This window comes from Leptopilina boulardi, unplaced genomic scaffold (genome assembly GCF_019393585.1).
Source record: "Leptopilina boulardi isolate dan_hultmark-lab unplaced genomic scaffold, ZJU_Lbou_2.1 LbouV2_297, whole genome shotgun sequence".
Classification (NCBI taxonomy): Eukaryota; Metazoa; Arthropoda; class Insecta; order Hymenoptera; family Figitidae; genus Leptopilina; species Leptopilina boulardi.
Genome location: NW_026137859.1, coordinates 81,539 through 100,684, shown reverse-complemented (window position 1 = coordinate 100,684; position 19,146 = coordinate 81,539). Strand labels below are relative to the sequence as shown.

The 19,146-nt window shown below is 25.6% G+C and overlaps 3 protein-coding genes across 3 annotated transcripts in view; 2 read left to right on the top strand and 1 right to left on the bottom strand.

The window, feature by feature from the left end:
* The window catches only part of LOC127282323 (uncharacterized), a 145,308-nt gene that overhangs the window by 69,936 nt on the left and 56,226 nt on the right, over positions 1-19,146 (bottom strand). The window lies entirely within an intron of this gene.
* Positions 289-4,865, top strand: LOC127282319 (dentin sialophosphoprotein-like). Its single transcript, XM_051306490.1, has 4 exons — positions 289-500; positions 3,019-3,117; positions 4,570-4,723; positions 4,848-4,865. The coding sequence occupies exons 1-4, from the start codon at positions 289-291 to the stop codon at positions 4,863-4,865; spliced, it is 483 nt and encodes a 160-aa protein (XP_051162447.1).
* LOC127282315 (uncharacterized) overlaps positions 4,790-19,146 on the top strand; it is a 61,588-nt gene continuing 47,231 nt past the window's right edge. Inside the window, exons 1-4 of the mRNA XM_051306486.1 lie at positions 4,790-6,535; positions 6,791-6,998; positions 7,623-7,905; positions 8,630-8,881. Coding sequence (XP_051162443.1) covers positions 4,964-6,493 — 1,530 coding nt within the window. The 5' untranslated portion in view covers positions 4,790-4,963 and the 3' untranslated portion in view covers positions 6,494-6,535; positions 6,791-6,998; positions 7,623-7,905; positions 8,630-8,881. The remainder of the gene's footprint in view (positions 6,536-6,790; positions 6,999-7,622; positions 7,906-8,629; positions 8,882-19,146) is intronic.

Sequence of the window (19,146 nt, the reverse complement as noted above, 5' to 3'; positions counted from 1 at the left end):
TTTTTAAAAATATATTATCTTTTTGTCTGTTTTTTTAACTTTAAATTCGACACATTACTTAATCATTAAGAATGGCCACTATTTTTATAATCAAAATAACTATGCAGCTAAAAGATTTAATATTAAAATTTAACATTTAAAATAATGCCTATTATTATATTAAATAAAGGCCTATTACCATAATACATTTTTTGGAACATGTACAAAATGGTCTAAGAAACAAAAAAATATTAAATAATACCAAACAAAAATTATAACATTATTCCCAATTTTTGTACAGTGGTAGAAATGAAGACTAACAAAGTCTACAAAACCCCACGCACGTGTGGCTTTTCAAATAGACATTTCCGTCGGATTATTAAAAAGAAAGTAAAGGAGGAAATTGATAAACATGATTCAAAAGAAAAAAAAACGGAGACAAACCAGCCTGATAATGAGAAAGTGAGAAGCAGTGAGGACGCGAGGAGCAGCGAGGGCGATACTGATAATAGCAGTGATGGGTAAGCATTTTCGATTTTCAAAAGAATTTCTAGATTTTTTGTTACAAATGTTTATAATTTGATTTTTATAATTTTTGCTAATTCAGACTTTGAATTAAGATGGTGACATCAAAACACTAAAGATAGTAGATTTTTTAAAATCAAATTCTCATTAAATTTAAAATAATAAAATTTTAACAAGATTTTAACAACCATTTTCAATAAAAAAAATTTATGTCTTTAAAAGTTGTGTAGAAAAATGATTTTTGTTTTAAATTATTTTTATTTTCAATACACTTAAAAAATTTTTTTTCCGGCAACCAAAGATTTGGTTGTATTAGCCCAAGGTATGTTTGATTTAATGAAATTCTTTTTTCGTTAGTAAAATTTATAAAAATAAAACAAACATTTGTTTAGTTCAAATATATATTCCATTAGAGGGGGGAAAATCATATTTCCATTGAAGAGTTTAGTTTCTGGGAGCTTTTATATAAGCAGAAAATTAAAAAATTTATGTAGAATACGAAAATTTTATGAAGTAAGATAATTATATTTTTTTAATATCATTTGCACAAGATATTTTACACTTCGATATTAATGTCAATATTTTCCCGCCATTGTTTAACGAGGAATGTAAGTTGTTTTATCACTTATATTTTCAATTTTAATTTGATTTTAATAATTTATATTTTTAAATGTTATTATAATAAAATATAATAGAGCGTCAAATGTCACTTTGCACAATTTAATTAAATTTGTATTTCATTTGAAAGAAATAATTTCAATATAAAACAAAAAATTTAAACTGCAAAAGAAAAATTTCAATCGAAGATGAAAAATTGAAAGTTTTTTTTAATCAAAATATTGTCAAATAGAAACAAAAATTCCTCTGTAAGATCAATATTTTTATATCAGAAGTAAAATGTAAAAGTAATTATGACTTGTGGCAATTTCTTCTCATCTTGAGATTATTTCTTTTTACGGTTTCGTGGCCAAGGGCAAAACTCTTATAGTTTTACTGGGGCGTTCGTCCGTCCGTCCGTCCGACTTAAACATAAGAATTTAGAGTTGAGCTTTTTTTTTAATTACATTACTATATTGTAATTTAATATTTCACTTAAACAGTTTGAAATTCTGTTTTGTAATTATCTTAACTATTTTTAGTAATAATTAATTATTATGAAATCCACGAAACCGGGTAATGTAGCTATTTCTCTATGTCCTTTTTTTTACTGAACTTAATTATTGTTTGCAATAAATAATAAATATTGCATTAAGAAATTACATAAAGAAATATTTATTGTTGATTAACTTATATTCAATGAACAATAAGTTGTTTTAACGCTTTTATACTGAAAATTTTGTACGTGGAATGTATAACAATTTTTAAATTTTTATAATAGGATGCGTATAACACAATTGTCTGACTGTTAATAGTAACATGAAAATTTTTTTTTTTTTGAATTATTAAAACTAAAAATTTTTTACAACAAAAATTATTTTCATTCACATACTTAACACCAAGACATAAAGGATAATTTTTTTAATGTTTAAATTTGTCAAGTTTATCCTGAAAATCTTTTGTTTACTTAAAAATAGTAGAAAATGAAATTGTTAATAAGTTGAACCAAAAATTTTTTCTGGTCTATAAATTTAAGCAACTTATTTCAATCACTCTTCAAATATAAAAATTAATAATTTTCAAAAATTAAAAATTTTTTGAAAATTGCAATTAATTCATTAGTGAGAAATTTACAAAGTATAAAACCATGAGTAAATCGAAAAAAGTTAAAAGGATTAGAAAAAGTCAAAAAATCAGAAACTTGCTATTTTGAAACACATTGAAATATAACTCTCAATCCTCGCATAAACTAAATATGTAGACAAAAGTACATGATAAATACAAATTTGAAAAAATTAAAATTTATTAAAAGCCAATGCATACACAAATATAACTAATTTTAAACAGCGGAAAATTAATAAAAGCTTAAAGTAAATATTGACCATTAACATAGTTTTGATATAGAAAAATAAAGAAATACTTTGTAGAAAAAAATTGTTAAATATAACAGACTTTGGACATTTCATGTACAAAGTTAAATAAATTTTCTACTTTTAATTAATTTAATTCATTACGAAACTTAAATTAAGTCGTTCAAAATAAATTTAAATCCATTTTTTTATATTTACAGAATTAATTAAGATTATTTTTTTTTAATTTTCTTGTGTTGTCTGTCAATATATAAAATCTCGTCTTTTCGTAATGTTAAAAATATTTATTTGTATGAAATGTTATTTTTCGTTCACAAACGAAAGAGCATTTTGCTACCTTTCAGCATGCAAAAATATTTTTCTAAACTGGCACAATTTTTCAAATAGTAGAAATTACATCAGCCGAAATTAAATCGTTTGACATTATTGTAAATAATTCGTATATTTGTTTTATTTATAAACTAAAACTTTTTAATTAATAAAATTTCTAATGATTAAAATATTTCTTTTAATTAAATATGATTTATTTATTTATTGCTTTAACAAGAATTATTGACGATTTCAACCAAGAGACTGAAGATGGTAATGAAAATAATATAAATGATGAGGATAGAGCAGAAGATTTGGAACAAGGTGACAACTGCAGGTAATAAAAAGAAAACAAATAAATGTGAGGGCATTTAATATAAGGCAACTAAATAAATTTTTACATAAAAGTTGTTACTCTTTAAAAGACGTAAAATTATCTCTTCTATATTTTAGCTAACATGCGCCTTTTTACTAAATTTTGAAATACATTTATTATAGGCTGATATTTATTTTATTTGTAACAATATTGAATTGTCAGGATGTCCAGCATTCAGGGAATTTAGAGATGTTAGAGTAAAATCAGGGAAATATTTTAAACAATAAAAAGTCGGGGAACTTTTTTAAGGGGATGTATCTGTGAAATTTCAACCCTTTGACGTTTACGTTGTATAAGAGCGTGAACTTTTTTCTTGCATTATTTAGGATATAAATTTATTGTATATTATTAACATTAAAAATTATATATGTTTGACCTTTTTCAAAATTTTTTTTTTTGAAAAAATAAAATGTTTTAAAATCAATACAAATAATTGTCTACAATCATAAAAAAAACTTATAAAAAAATGTGAATCAAAAATAATAAAAAATATGAAAGAAGTTGAAATTTTAAATTCAACTTTAAATTCAATAATTCAAAATTCAGTAAAATTTAAGTCAATCAAATTTGACCCGTATATAGGGGTGTGTTAATTTTCTTTTAATATTTTTTTACAATCTGAAATCGTAGTACACTAGGAGAAATGAATAAAGTAAGTTTTAATCATTTTACAATATACTTCTTTTTTGTTAGAAATATTAAATTTTTGAAAATATATATAATTTTATTTATGAATTTAAAAATTTTTTTCATTACTATTTGTTACCACCACATTTCAAGAAGTTAGTATAATTTATATGAATTAAATCTGTCTTTAGATAAGTCGAAGTCAGTAGATGTTAAAAAAAAGTTTATAATGATAAATTATTGTATCAATTATTTTAAAATAATTAAGAGTATTTTTTCAAAGTATCTATAAAACTTTTATTCCAAAAAGAGAAGGGTTATAATGATAGATAGTTTATTTTATTTTTACTATTTTCAAGTATTAAACAGTATTGTAATTTAAGTGAATGTTTTGGTTCGAATCTGACAAATTTATATTAATAGTAACAAATAAAACGTTTCTTATTATCTTACAAATTCTTTAATATTACAACACCTCTCTTTAATATTAAACATTTGTTACAAGAAAGTGAAGCAGATAAGAGAATTTTCAGGTAGAAACGGGGAAAGTCAAAAATATTTTCTTAAGTTTCGCTGGACATCCTGATTGTTAATCTTATTGAGAAAATTTTTTTATGTCTTTTTCATTGGCAATATGAAAGTTATGTCAACTTAATTGTCGTGAAAAATTATGTGACTCTCTTTCCACTAGTCTATCCTTGGGCGTGAATTGATCAAACTAACTTATTCTTGAAAATATTTATTTCCCTCGTATTCAAAGGATATATTTCCCTTTTCTCTTTACAGTGTAAATTGCAATGAATATTTTCCAACTGAAAACGACGTAATTGATACAGAAACTAGTAGTGGCTCCGAAAACTCTTACATGAGTGACAGCGAAGATTTCGATAAGACATCAGACGAAGACGAAGACGAAGAAAATTATATTGACAGTAATAAAGTAACAGAATATTTATTTCTCGCAACTTTAAGAAATTGGGCTTTAAAGTTCCATATAACTCTTGTTGCACTAACTGCATTACTCTTGATTTTGAGACCACATGTTAACTGCTCTTTGCCGTTAGATGCTAGGACGTTTTTAGGGACAATAAGAAGCGTAAGAATTTCTGAAATTGGCGGTGGTACATATCACCATTTTGGTGTTGAAAGAGCGGTAAGAAATATTGTAAAAGAATGTCAGATGGAAGGCAAAAGAGTTCAAGATGTAAAGTTATCATTTAACATTGATGGTTTACCTATTTCAAAATCAGGTACAGACAGTTTCTGGCTCATTCTTTGCTCCGAAGTAAATAGTAATTCAGTTTATCCGGTTGGGGCATTCTGTGGCAAAAGCAAACCTGATGACGCAAATGAATTCATGAAAGAATTTGTAGATGAATTGATTTCTTTGTGTCAAAATGGTTTGCCAGATTTAAATGTTACAGTATCTTGTGAAAATATTATATGCGATGCTCCAGCGAAATCTTTTGCATTCTACTTGAAGGGACACACAGGATATAACAGTTTTTCCAAATGTGAAATTGGCGGAATTTATATTTCACGAAATGTGGGGAAAAAGAAAAAAAAAGGAACAGTTTGTTTTCCCGTGCCCAAACGATTAAAATTAAAAACAGATGATGGATTCAACCGAAATTACTACAATGATATAGAAAATGGAAAGGAGACAATTTTAAAATTAATTCCGAATTTCGGTTGTATATCGGGAGTTCCTTTAGATTACATGCATCTTGTTTTATTAGGTGTTGTAAAGAAAATAATTCAATTGTGGGTAAAAGGTCCGTACAGAATTAAATTACGAAGGCATGAAATAAATAAAATTTCCAAAAAATTAAATGCTCTTCGATACAGCGCACCCTGTGAATTCGTAAGAAGACCTCGTTCCCTATGGAATTACACACATTGGAAAGCAACAGAGTTCCGTACGTTTCTCCTTTATGCAGCGCCAATAGTTTTAAAAGGTATTAGACAAGATATTTATGACCATTTCATGATTTTACATACTGCAATATCAGTATTGGTGAGTGACATTCACTTAGAAATACCCAGGAACATAGATGTTTGTCATGATTTGCTAGTGCGATTTGTCGAAGACTTCGAAACAATTTATGGGAAAAAATACGCATCTCATAATATCCACAATTTGTTGCACTTGTGCAATGATGTTAAACGGTTCGGTCGTTTGAACAAATTTAGTTCCTTTAAATATGAAAACTATTTATCTTCAATTAAAAGATGGATAAGAAAAGGATTTCACCCTTTGGAACAAATTGTGCGCAGATATTCCGAACGCGAATCTTATTTAAAGGACACGAAAATGAAGCAAACATTAACTTTAAATCATCCTCATAATTCGGGACCACTAGATGGAGATTGTGCCATGATTCAGAAGCAGTATAAAATCTTGGAAAAAGAAACATTTAAATTGAACTGCAACGAGCCGAAAAATAGTTGTGTCTTATTAAAAAATGGTGTATTCGGTCAAGTTCTGAACATTATCGATTGCAACAACGAAATACGACTAATAATAAAAAAAATAAATTGTATTTCTCAACTGTATGATAATCCGGATTCCAGATGTATCAATATTTATAAAGGCATTCTTTCCGAGGAAGCTGAATTCTCAGTTCCATTAACAAATGTCTTATCTAAAGTTTGGAGAATCCCATCTAGTAAAGGGATGTCATTGCTTCCTTTGCAACACAATGTTTAATATGATACTATTCCTAAAAATATTCTAGCTGCGAAATATGTGGTAAGTTAACATATAAGTAAATATTTATTATTTCATTATTACAGCTACTATGTTTAAATACATAATTTATATTTTTATAAAAAGCTATGTTACTTAATTAAAAAATCATATAAACTAAGTGAATGAATATGTATTTTTTGTACTTCTTTAAAATATTACTAATAATAAGCTGAAATTCATTTTTATACTTTATATTTTTAATTAAAGAAATAAGAAATGACTACATGTTATTAATTACTTTTAAAAAATTTTCAGAAAAAATAAGTTTATAATATTTCTAATTTTTTGAGAAAAATAAGTACTTATGTCCGAAAGAAAGAAGGTAGAAAAGAAAATGCTCAAATTTCCAAAGAGGACTTGATCTATGCCAATTTCATGTTTTTTGAGGGACAATCAAAAAGTATGCTAAACTAACAAATGAAAATTTTAAAAAAAGGCCCAGACAAACAGAACATCTAAAAAGGTATTTAAAATTTTATTTTAATTAAAAAAATTAAAAAAACGCAATCAAATTAAATAAAACAGTAGGGTTACTACAAAACGTGGAAAACCTAAAAAAATCATTAATTTTTGAAGAAGGTCTGGAAAACTTGGAAATGTCATGGAATTTCAAAATATAACCTTGAATTTTATTTTAACATTTTTTGTAAATTTTTTTCAAGGAATTACAGGTTTTTTGTATGAAAGTAATTTTTGCCACATTTTAAAAATAATAATTGTTAATAAAAAATGTATGAATAATTATATTTGTAACAAATTTAAAAAGTCAAGTCTTCGGATTCTTCTATTATTTAATGCGACAAACACGAGCTTTTTCTCTTTAAAGTCGATCCGAGGCTTTTATATTTAATTGTACAATATATGCGATAATGATTTTCAGGAATTAAAAAAATCCTAAATTTTTGCAAATTTTATTGACAACATTGTTATTCTAAAAAATTTTTTAATTTCTGGAGACTATATGCAAGAAATAAATTAAAATTTTATTAACGATGAATAAAATGATTTGATCTTGATAAGAAAAAATTTGTGTTTCTACTGGAAGAAAAATGTACAAATAGCTTGTTAATTTTTTCCGATTTTGCAGGTTTATTGTCAATGATACTGGATCTGTTTCGAAGTGATTCTTATTATTAATTAATTAATTAATTATTGATTTATCGAATAATTTGGCTCTTAAGGAGAAAGACAAAATTATCTAGGCGGATAAAGTTATTAATGTCAAGAGACATTATTTAAGCGGTGGAAAAAATGGAATTTCAGTACCGTTAATCAATTCTACTATGTGAATCCAAATTTAGAATTTTTAGCAAAATATGCGATATTAGCCGTCCGAATCAGGAAAAGCAAAAATTGAACCGTTCCTAAAGGTAAAACTTTGTTTTTCAAATACTTTTATTTTCTGTTTTGTACTTTATTATAAAAAATTATAGTACAATATATAACCCTGAAAATAAAAATTTTATTTTCATTTTAACCAAAAATATTGTCTTATTAGAATACAACATATTTTTTGGATATGGAACATAATTTTCATTTTGTAAATTTGTATATTATTATATTTTTTAATTGATTTTACTGGAAGCATTTATATTCTTAATGATTAACTGCACAACATACGCCTTTTTTATGTAAATGACCTCTTAATGATCATTACACCATTTCGATTTCAAAAAACTTTATGATTATTACTGCTAACTTCTGCTCAATTTTGTTGTTTGTTTTAACATATTATCCCAATATTTTTATATGTTTAAAAATATTTTTCAATTTTTTCCAATATTTTCTTCCTCTACAATTATTCTGCTTTAATTTAAAAACTTAAGTTGAAGTTTTAATTTTTTTATAACCAAATATGTCACATTAAAAACTATCAAATCAGGTAATTTTTTTTAATATAAATTAATAATAATGAAAAATAAGGTTAATTAAAATTCATTAGAATTAAATAGTTAAATTGCTTCAAATATGAATAAAATTTTTTACTTATTTTTTGTGTTAACATTATTTTTAATAACTAATTGAAAAATATAATTTTAATGTTTTGGATGGCAATTAGGATTTTAAATTAAATTAATGATTTAATGTTTTCAGAAACAGTCTTACAGCATTATTTGTTGAGAAAAATTTTGAGCTCTAAAATAGTATTTCAAACGCAAATCACTAAATTAAATATTGATCTATCGGAATGGAGGGATACACTTGCATTTATGATCAAGGAAATATGCATTTGAGATTTTAACGATACTCTGATAATGGGATCGAACGAAATTACATTATTTATTGTGTGATCTCATTTTGTAATACGTTCCAGCCGTCAATGTTACTTCTAACACTCCTTTAAAGGTAATTAAATTTACTCTTATTTCATTTTATTTTATCCTTCAAATTAGCATGAATAATATCTAACATAATATTTAATATAATATTTAACATAATATTTAACATTTATAACATAATATTTTAATGAGAACAGGACATTCTCCCAAATTTTTATTGAACAATTAGAATTTAATTCTTTTATTGAACATAAAATAAGTTTTTTAATTAATATAATAAATTTATTAAATTTATTAGAAACTAGAGTTTTCTTTCAGAATATATTTTAATAAATAATGAAGCAATAGTTTACTTTTAATTAATTTAAATTCGTATTTTAATTTTTTTTTTAAATTTCTAATGTGCCAAAGACATTAATAAATTCTTGTATTGCAAACATGTTAAATTAAAATTTTGAAAGGTAGTTACGTCTACCTGACACACAAAGCGTAGCACCAGGTGTCAATTTGACATCTTCTACGGGAATTTCGAGTTAAATAGTAAGAACCAGAGCAAATCAAAACATTTTAAGGTAGTCACGTCAACCTGGCACCCTAGCCGTTGCACTAGGTGTCAATTTGACATCTTCTACGGGAATTTCGAGTTTAAAAGTAAGAAACAAAGTAAATCAAGACATTTTAAGATAGTTACGTCAACCTGACACCCTAACCGTTGCACTAGGTGTCAATTTGACATCTTCTACGGGAATTTCGAGTTTAAAAGTAAGAAACAAGGTAAATCAAGACATTTTAGGGTAGTTACGTCAACCTGACACCCTAACCGTTGCACTAGGTGTCAATTTGACATCTTCTACGGGAATTTCGAGTTTAATAGTAAGAAACAGAGCAAATCAAAACATTTTAAGGTAGTTACGTCAACCTGGCATCCTAACCGTTGCACCAGGTGTCATTTTGACGTTTTATACGAGAATTTTTTTTATAAAAGTGACATTAATGTGTTTAAAATTGAATTCCTTTTGTATACAATACTTATTGCTATTAGTATTGTATATGTGAAATTGTGGGTGTTTTATATTACAAATTGAAGAAACTGATTATAAAATGCTGAGCCATTTCGAAATCAATTTATTTTACGGTAAGTAAATACCAAACTTTGTATATATTTGTACGTGTAGTCTAAAAAAAGAATATCATTTGTCAACATTGACAAATCTGCCCATTTGTTTGAGTAGAATAGAATATAATAAATTAGAAAATAATTTTAGTTCTTTAATCTTTTACGTCCTTATTAAGTTTAATCTAGATAGGAGGTAATAATTTTATTAATAAGATGTTATAAATTCAAATGAATAAGTACAACAAATGAATAGACTTAATTAATTTAAGTAATAAAGATTTAAAAAATTTAAATTTCAATGATAAAACACATTATTATTTGCTCATTTGTTTCTTTATAATGATGATGATGATGAGGAGGAGGAGGACGAAGAATTTCTACCTTTAAGGATAAATTAAATAATTAGTTAAATTTTAGTTTAAAATATAGTAAGCTTTGACTGTAAATAGTGGGTTAAAAATAATAATACTCAAAAAATTAAAAAATTTGAGAAATATTAAAATGAAATAGATTGGATCACGACAATAATATATTTTTTAACTGTACTTTTTTCTTTCTCGATTTCAGTTTTTCTTACTACTCCTCCCCTACCACCTCTTCCTCTTCCTCTCCCTCTTGCTCTTCCTCTTGCATTTTCTTTCTCTTTTCCTGTTCCTTTGTCATCCTTTTTTTCCGATACAATTTTGTTCTTACTCCCTCTTGGTCTTCCTCTTCCTCGTTTCACTGTCCCTGTTGGAACTGAAGTTTCGATAATCTTTGGAGTCTCTTCCAATTCCATTCCTACGCATTGAACTTCACTATCAAAAACTTCAATTGCAACGCCAGTCTCGTTCAATTCCTCTATATTATTAAATTGGAATTATTATTTAGACAGCATTTATTTAACAAGCTAGTTTTTACTTAATTAATGACATTAATTTGGGAATAAATTCAACACTTTTTTGGAGGGAAAACATAAAATTTTAAAAGTTAAAAGTATTGCTCATTGAGTTTTTAATTTTATAGCGTAATTTAAAAAAATATAGGAAGCTCATCTATTTATTATCGTGACGCACTGATAAAAATTGAATAATTTTCATAGCAATATCTAGATGTTAAAATATTCAATTAAAAATGGTTTGTGTAGTATGTTTTGTAAATATTTATAGGTTTTAAATTTATTTTTAAAGAAATACTGTTTATTTTCGATAAATTTATGGAAAATTTTCTTTATTATATTGTTTAGTTAATTAAAATAATACTCAATAAATTTATTTATAACATATATTGTCACACAATTTTTTTCAACATTTTTAAGAATGAACTGTTAATATTGTACTATACGATTTTGAATTTTAACGACAGATTAAAAATAAATAAAGCATAAACAATAAGAAAAGTTGTACGTTTCACATCTTTTTTACAATTTCAAATCAGAGACATTACAAAAATTTTTATTTGACATCGTTAGAAGTGTTAAAAATTAAGTATACTGATTATTTTATTAATTTTAACGTGATAAAAAATTAATTTTTTAATGATTTTTCAAAAAACGGGAACTCATAGAATTTAACTTAAAACGTAATTTAAACCTGTAAATATTTGCAAAATATGATACACAAACTGTTTTTCCTGCATTTTCGTGACATCTGTTATAGCTCCAAGCGTATTGTGAGAAAGTATAAAATAATAATTCATTTTATTACCGTCTAATAATTCCTCTTTTACTGGATTTGCATGAATTTCCTTCACTTTATGGGCATCAATATTGTGCATCTGTCTATTTTCGTCTAAAATATAATGTTTTATTTAGAAACTGTGTATAAAAAGATATAAAATCTATACTTTAGAATGCAACATATAAATTAACCTATATCTAATATAAATGAAATCATTTTCATAATTTTTAAACATATCTGGGTTTTACAACTGCCCTTGGAAGTAAGACAGAATTTTATGAAGACTTTAAATATTTTAACCTTATTATTTTTGATTTTTTAAAATTAATTTTAATTTTTAAATATGACAATTTTACATTTACAATAAATAATTTTATGACTCTGATGAAATGTTTAAATAAAAAGATTCAGAAAATTAATACTTTACTTCCCACTGGCACTGTAAGTTTAATTTATCTTTTTAAACAATTTATACTATAAAATACTTTACTCTGATACAAGACTTTAAAATTTGCGATTCTTATATTTATTATTTAGTATACAAAATTGTAATCAAGCATTAAAAATATTTTAATATAAATTTTAAATGCAATTTTATACAATTAATGAAATTAAGTAAAGTTAAGTTTAGTACATTTGTTTCAAGATAAAAAATATGTGCTATAAAAACCTCAATCGTTTCCACTATAACAATTTCTGAAAAAGATCTTTTTTATGTATTGTAACCACTTTTGCCTCCTTAACATCTATAAAAACAAGATGAAGAGACATAAAAAGATAAAAATACCTTTTGGAGATACCGCAAACTTTTCATAATATTTTCCGAGTTGCTTTAAGGTTGCAGAGTGATCTATGACCTTCAAGTCAATTTCCCTAATTTCTTTTACTTGGAAAACATCTTTAACTTGCGAGTAATTTCTTACGGTTTTTCCTTGTAAAAATCGGGACATCATGCTTTCTTCCTCTTTTAATAGGCGCGTAAGTTGTTCTATAATTCATTAAAAATTTAGATATTCATTAATTAATAATAAATTAATAATTACTACTTAATTTTTACATGCTCTGTAAGCTTGCTTATTTATCGTTTAAATTGTATATTGTAAAACTTTGTATTTAATTAAATTCATATTTATATAATTTTATATCAATTCTTTGACAAATCAGCGGTAGAAAAATGCTTTGTTTATTTATTTATAAGTCTCTGAATCTGAATTAGTAAAAATGTTTACTAATTTAAATTAGTGACTCACTTTTTGTTTTAAAATTAGTAAAATTTTATTAATTCTGAACTAAAAAGTGAGTCACTAATTCAAATTAGTAAACATTTTTACTAATTCAGATTTAGAGAGAATATAGCTTGGCGCTCTTGAGTGCTTCCACTCTCTTAGTTTTTAATTTTGAAATTTTTTATAAATATTGTGTGAGCATTGAAATATGTAATATTTACTTTAATGTAATAATTTAATTTAACTTGATTAAAAAAATATTGATTACAAAGTCTGACTAACACAATAAGAAGAATGTGTCACTCAAAAAGAAAAAAATGAGTAACTCACCAAGTAATTTCCATTGACATTTGGTCTTTGTTGACCACAATTTTTTCTGCAAACGTAGTAAACATATTTCAAATACGTTATTTGTTCGCTCTTCGTGCGTATCAATCATGCTTAAAATGTTTTCGACATCAGAGAATTCGTTTTTCAAAAAATATGTGAATTCATTGATTTTCGTAGAATTTTGAGATTTTCCATCTTTTCTTATTTTCTTTATCGCAGGCTTTATATCGTCTTTTCTTATAAATGGAATTGCCATAGTCTTTGCTAAGAGATTACATGAACTTATTTCATCATTTTTGAATTCGCACCATTTCAATTTTAAAATCTAAAAATAGAAATTACTAATTTATTTTTATTTCTAATGTTATTCAGATTTCTCATAGGTAGCTTCTTATTGATATTTAATTTTCTTAAAATAAATTGTTTTAACAATTTTTTAAATAATGTAGATAATCATCAATATAAGAAACATTTGTCCACATGTGTGTGTATATATTATTTTAACTTTGGCTTATATAAAAATTACTGCTCGTATTACAAAATTTTTTTTAACTTATATTAAGTTTTTTTATAATATATTTAACTTGAATCGTGGAATAGAATTATTAATTTAAAATGTAACTTTCTTTAAAATATCTATTTCTTATAAGAAATTTTTTAATAAATAATAGTAAAAAAGAACTATAATCTGTAATTTTCTTTAGCTTGTTTCTAATATTGGATGAGGTTGAAAAATGAAGAAAAAAATAATTACATAAAATATTATTTTTTAGGAGATAGCAAATTGAAAGTTATACAATCTACAGTTACCTTTTTAAAAATTCTGGAATCTGCCAATTTATTTAATTCAAAAGGGTGTCTTTTTTGTTATAATTTTTGTAATTCCACAACGATAATTTTTTTTATTTTTTCATGCCATTTATATTCTCTTACCTCATGAAAATCGAAAAGTGATGTTAAATATTCGCTGTCAGACCAAACAGTATTGACTGCTACAGCGACCTGTGTCTCGTACGGACCAATCACCATTTCGAATGGTGAAATCTCCAGCTTCGTTAATAAATTATTAATTTTTTGAAGTGCGCAAATCATTACTTCCTCATTAAGAATATCAGCTAGTAAATAGAAAACGATGGCTGCCTGAAATTATTATAGTAATGATATAATAGGTTTGGAACTTTATGTGTTTAATTTGTAGAGAAATATATGTTATTGAATTAAAATGATTTTTGCCAAAAATATGAAAATACTTATTTCGATAGAAAATTGTATAAAAATTTTTCTAATTAAACTCACTCTTTTCGACTTTTCGATCATAAACGTAACAACGCTGATTGTATTTTCCTTTTTAATGGTAACCTTTTAGAAATAAAATAGTTTTCAAAATTTTTTCTTTTCTTTTTATATATAAAATATTATAGATTGGCGTCTTATTTGTCTATATCATTGGTAGACATACTTTTACGTACTTTCCGATAATAGTTTTTAAAGCAAAAAATTCAAATTTAAGGTAGATATGTAGTTGAATTAAATCACTTTCAAGAATCTAGGAGATTCACAATGAGACAAAAATGCTGTGTCTTAAAAATCATAAGAAAATCCTGCCTTTGTGAACGACAAATTTTGCATATAGATATACTTAAAAGAAACTCTTAGAAAAATATCTAATACTGACAAACGGACTAAATTAGAAACACACATATTTTTATTCAATCTATTGTTTTAATTTGGTGTTTTCTTTAAAATATAACTTAATAATTTACGTATAGAATATTTTAAACTTTATTATTTTTTAATACGAATAGACAAAAAATTTCTCAAATTACAAAAAAATGAAAAAATAAATTGTGAAATTCAAAAAAATCCAATTATAGTTTTAAATCAAGCAAACTTTTAGAAATAGAGTTAAAGGTTAGTACAGTTTATTTAAGTATAATATTCACTAGCAACTATTTGAGATTACAATAACATGGGTTGAATTTAGTTCGTAAGATCATCTACCATTGATTCTATGATCGAATTTTTTATTTTAAAAACTATATGATCGGAAAGTGCAGAAGAGTGTCACTTTCAATAAATAAACTTTATTATTCGTGGATTATGGATTAAATATCACTTAGAGTTTAATTAGTTAATTAAAAAATTTAAAAAAACATTAATTTACCTTAGATTTCGTGTCAATGTACATAATTTTTGAATCCACAAGCAATTTTGGAGTTCCGAAAAGATAAGCTAAATATTTTGTCGGCGTTAGAATTCTTGCTAAATAAGTTTCAAAAATAGAATCTAGTTCCATCATTGTCAAATCGATTTCATCTTCTTCTTGTTTCAACATAAGTAACTTATCACCCATTTCTTTTAAATTATTAACTGAAGGAAATGAATTGAATCTTGCTTTATGCATCGCTTGTCGTAAAGCACTTTCTGGTAAATCAACTTTAAACCTATATTTGCATATTAAATTTATATTAAAATTACAAAATTAGAACATTTAAGAGAAAAATACTAATTAGCATTTTCAATAGTCAGAAGACTCAATATAATATAGTGTTATTACAGTATTCCTCATAGTCCAATATTATTGTTTTATATAATAAAAAAATTGTTTTTACATAAATCTTTTATATGGAGTTCGTAGATTTTTCTCAGTTTATAAGAAAACAGTGGGTTTTACTCTGATTTTAATTATAATCAATAGAATTAATTTTTGCACTTTTAGAAAATAATGTTTTATAAATGAGGAGCAATTTTTCAAAACTTAATAAATCCATTTTAAGTAATTTTGAGATAAAGCGACAAACGTTGTATTTTTAAAATCAGTAGAGGTAAAAAAAAAAGTAAAAATACTTTGTATAGATGCTACCGTCAATTTTAATAAACGGTAAATAAAAATTTTTTATGTTATTTATTATTGATAATATTTAAAAAACAAAAATGAATTTATTTAGTTTTGTTTCAGGACACTGGATTTATTAAGTTTTGATTTCTTATAGGTTTGGATATATTCTGTTTTGTTTCAGTGGATTGAGTTGAACAAATTTTTATTACTGACAGTTATTTTTAAATTTAACCTTAAAGTGGGAATGTTATTTTTTTTAATCGTTCATTGAAACGTTGATTCATTAATGTTTATGCACAAATTTAATTTGTCAATTGAACAGAATAATTATTAATAAATACAAATAATTCTCATTATCACGTAATAAAAGCGAGAATGTGTTATGTTTTTAGTTTTTAAACCAAAAACAGAAAAAAATATAAAATTTAAAGTATAAAATTTGTAAAAATAGATGTATTTTGTTTATTTATTATTTATTTATGCAGTTTTATTAGTCAAATTAAAATATCAAGGATAACAAAAAATTTACTTCAATATTATTAAAGTCTTTGATAAGAACATATTTATTTCTTTTTGCAATGAATAATTTTTCTTTTAAACTACATATTGCGGTCTATAACTTTTAGTAATTATACAATAAAATAAACTTCTATTTTGGAGTTCCTTCTAAACATGGAAGCCGCAGTCTTCATCTAAACAATTACACACTTCATCGTTTTCCTCGTCATCGTAAAATGTCGCAGTATTGTTGTTCTGATGATTCAAGAGAGTACGGTACCATTCTAAATTCGGTAATTGTTTCCAATTTGCTCCGAATTGCTTAATTAGCAAATTTTCCACGTCCGTTAGCTTTTCCTTAGAAATTGGGTGATTTAAATTTATTTTATCCATCTCGACGTTCGCATCAGATTTTCCGCGTTTTAATAAAATTTTCGGTACTTCAGTTTCTCGTTCATATTTGTAATATTGATAACAGGTGACTTTACACCGAACGTTTTCCTCCTTTGTGGGGAACTTTTTAATTACAATCCTCTTCATTTCTGATATTCCTTCAACTTTTTTGTAGATGTTTAGAAGAGACTTTATATCGTATAGTTCCCATTTCACTCCAAGCGGTTTTACACATCCGATTTCCGAAAGCAGTTTTTCATACTCGCTTGCAAGAGTAATCGTAGGATGCTTGCGTAACACTTTTTCGACTCTACCAAATACTCGATCCGCAGGAAGAAAACTGTGTCCCCTAACTGGAAATACAATCGTAATATCGAGTACGTTAGCAGGTGAGTCGTTTTGAAGCCAGTTCAACAAAACATGAACTACGTGAGAGTTTTTATTTTGTCCGGGACAACCACAGAAAAGGCGAAGATGATTTATTTTTTCGAAATCAAGAGATTGTAAATAATTCAATAACGCTGACCCTATCTCAACGGAACCTCGACCTGCTTGACTTTCATCCCAAGTGAAAAAAGTAGGATCTTTCGTATCCATAGGCACGCAGCAGAAATTGTAGAAACTAATCTGACGAGAGTAAAAAGCTTCTTGGATTGGAGTTTTCGGCAATTGTTGAACTTGCTGCAGATCAAAACAGAAGGAATATGTATTATCTGGGTTTTCCTTCGTTAGTTCGTAAAAAGCTGATGCTCGCAGTTTGTGGACTCTTTGATTAGTCATTAAATTGAGTTTCTTTGCTTGATCAGTCTCGACTTTAATACAATTTTTCAATCGAGTACAAGTAGTGCAAGAATCACTTGCAGGTGAAGAAAATCCAATATTGAAGTCTGTGACGAATATTTTTCGAAACATATCATACTTCACTTGTAAATCTGGATTAATCTGATTATAGCAAAAATGGAGTTTGGATATAGATGAATTTGCCGGTAAATAAATTCGTTTAGATTTATTTCGCGAATAGTGGCTTTCAATTCCGTGCAAATTACCAATAAATTCTTTTACAGCTTCCTTTTCATTTTTTAAAATGTGACCCCTGTGGTCTCCTCCTCTTGTCTCTTTCGGAACACAACCTTTATGTATAAACCTAGCAACTGTACGGATGCGAGCCATTTTTATACTGAGAGCGCACTTAAAAAATTTTTGACAAACTTGTATCTGCTTTCCATTTTTATTTTTCAAATATAAACTTATCGAAATCGTCCTTTTTTTCTTCGATGAATTTTCATCTTTGCATTTTCTTCGCTCTGGATCAACTACTCCTATCATTGAATTCAATTTAACATTCTGAATATTTCTATCAGGTTTCTCGAAAAAAATGGTTCTTATTCTTTTAATATCTGAGAACTTGATTTTCATACAGCCATAACTTTTCGAGTCGTGTTTGCATGGTCGTTTCCAATGTTTGAATTCAGGATCAGGATCAGAATATCTAAAAAATTAAAAAATTTACAAAACTGTCTCAAAAATATTTTTTAATTAAGATTTTTATTTATAAAAAATTTATACTAAGTAAATAAAACTTTGCGAATAAAAAAAAATTCAAAATTACTTTACAGTTTAGGTTACTGAAATCAAAAGTATATTTTATCTAATTTTAGAATTATTACCTTGAAATCTGATCATCCTTTTTTTCTACCTTAACACGTTTACGCTTTCTCGATCCTTGGTTAATATTTTTTATTAACGATTCCATTTTCAAATCAATTCATTAAATTTTATCATTGAATGTAAACAACATGTTTTAAGCGCTTTCTATAACCAAAAAGCTTTAAAACAAATGCATGTTTCTTTGAGAGAAATCCGTTTGTAATTCACTTCACACAAAATATAATTTTTTTTACCTGGCTTTTAAACTCTGTGATAAAGAAATCGAGCGAATAAAACGTCAAAATCTTTGCGCGATATTAAAATCTAAAAAATAATCTTCTATTTTCATAAACTTAATTTCATAGATTTGTATATATAATAATTATAAATGCGCTTCAAAAAAATATAGATTTAAGGATTTATCAAATTTTGTTTCATTTTTATCAATTGTAGGAAATTATTGCAGGGATTTATGCAGTTTTGTTAAAAAAGTTGAATATTTTTGTGCAAGGAAAAGAACATTTTTTCGAAGAAATATACCGTTAAAAACGTAAATTTCTGGTAGAATTAAATTTTTTTTTCCAACCAAACACAAATAATCATATTCCTCGTATTCGGAATATA

Excerpts from the sequence above, each read along its gene's own strand:
- LOC127282319 (XM_051306490.1), top strand. The coding sequence starts at position 289 with ATGAAGACTAACAAAGTCTACAAAACCCCACGCACGTGTGGCTTTTCA. Across the intron at positions 501-3,018 it reads ACTGATAATAGCAGTGATGG|AATTATTGACGATTTCAACC; the intron begins GTAAGCATTTTC and ends TGCTTTAACAAG. Across the intron at positions 3,118-4,569 it reads GAACAAGGTGACAACTGCAG|TGTAAATTGCAATGAATATT; the intron begins GTAATAAAAAGA and ends TTCTCTTTACAG.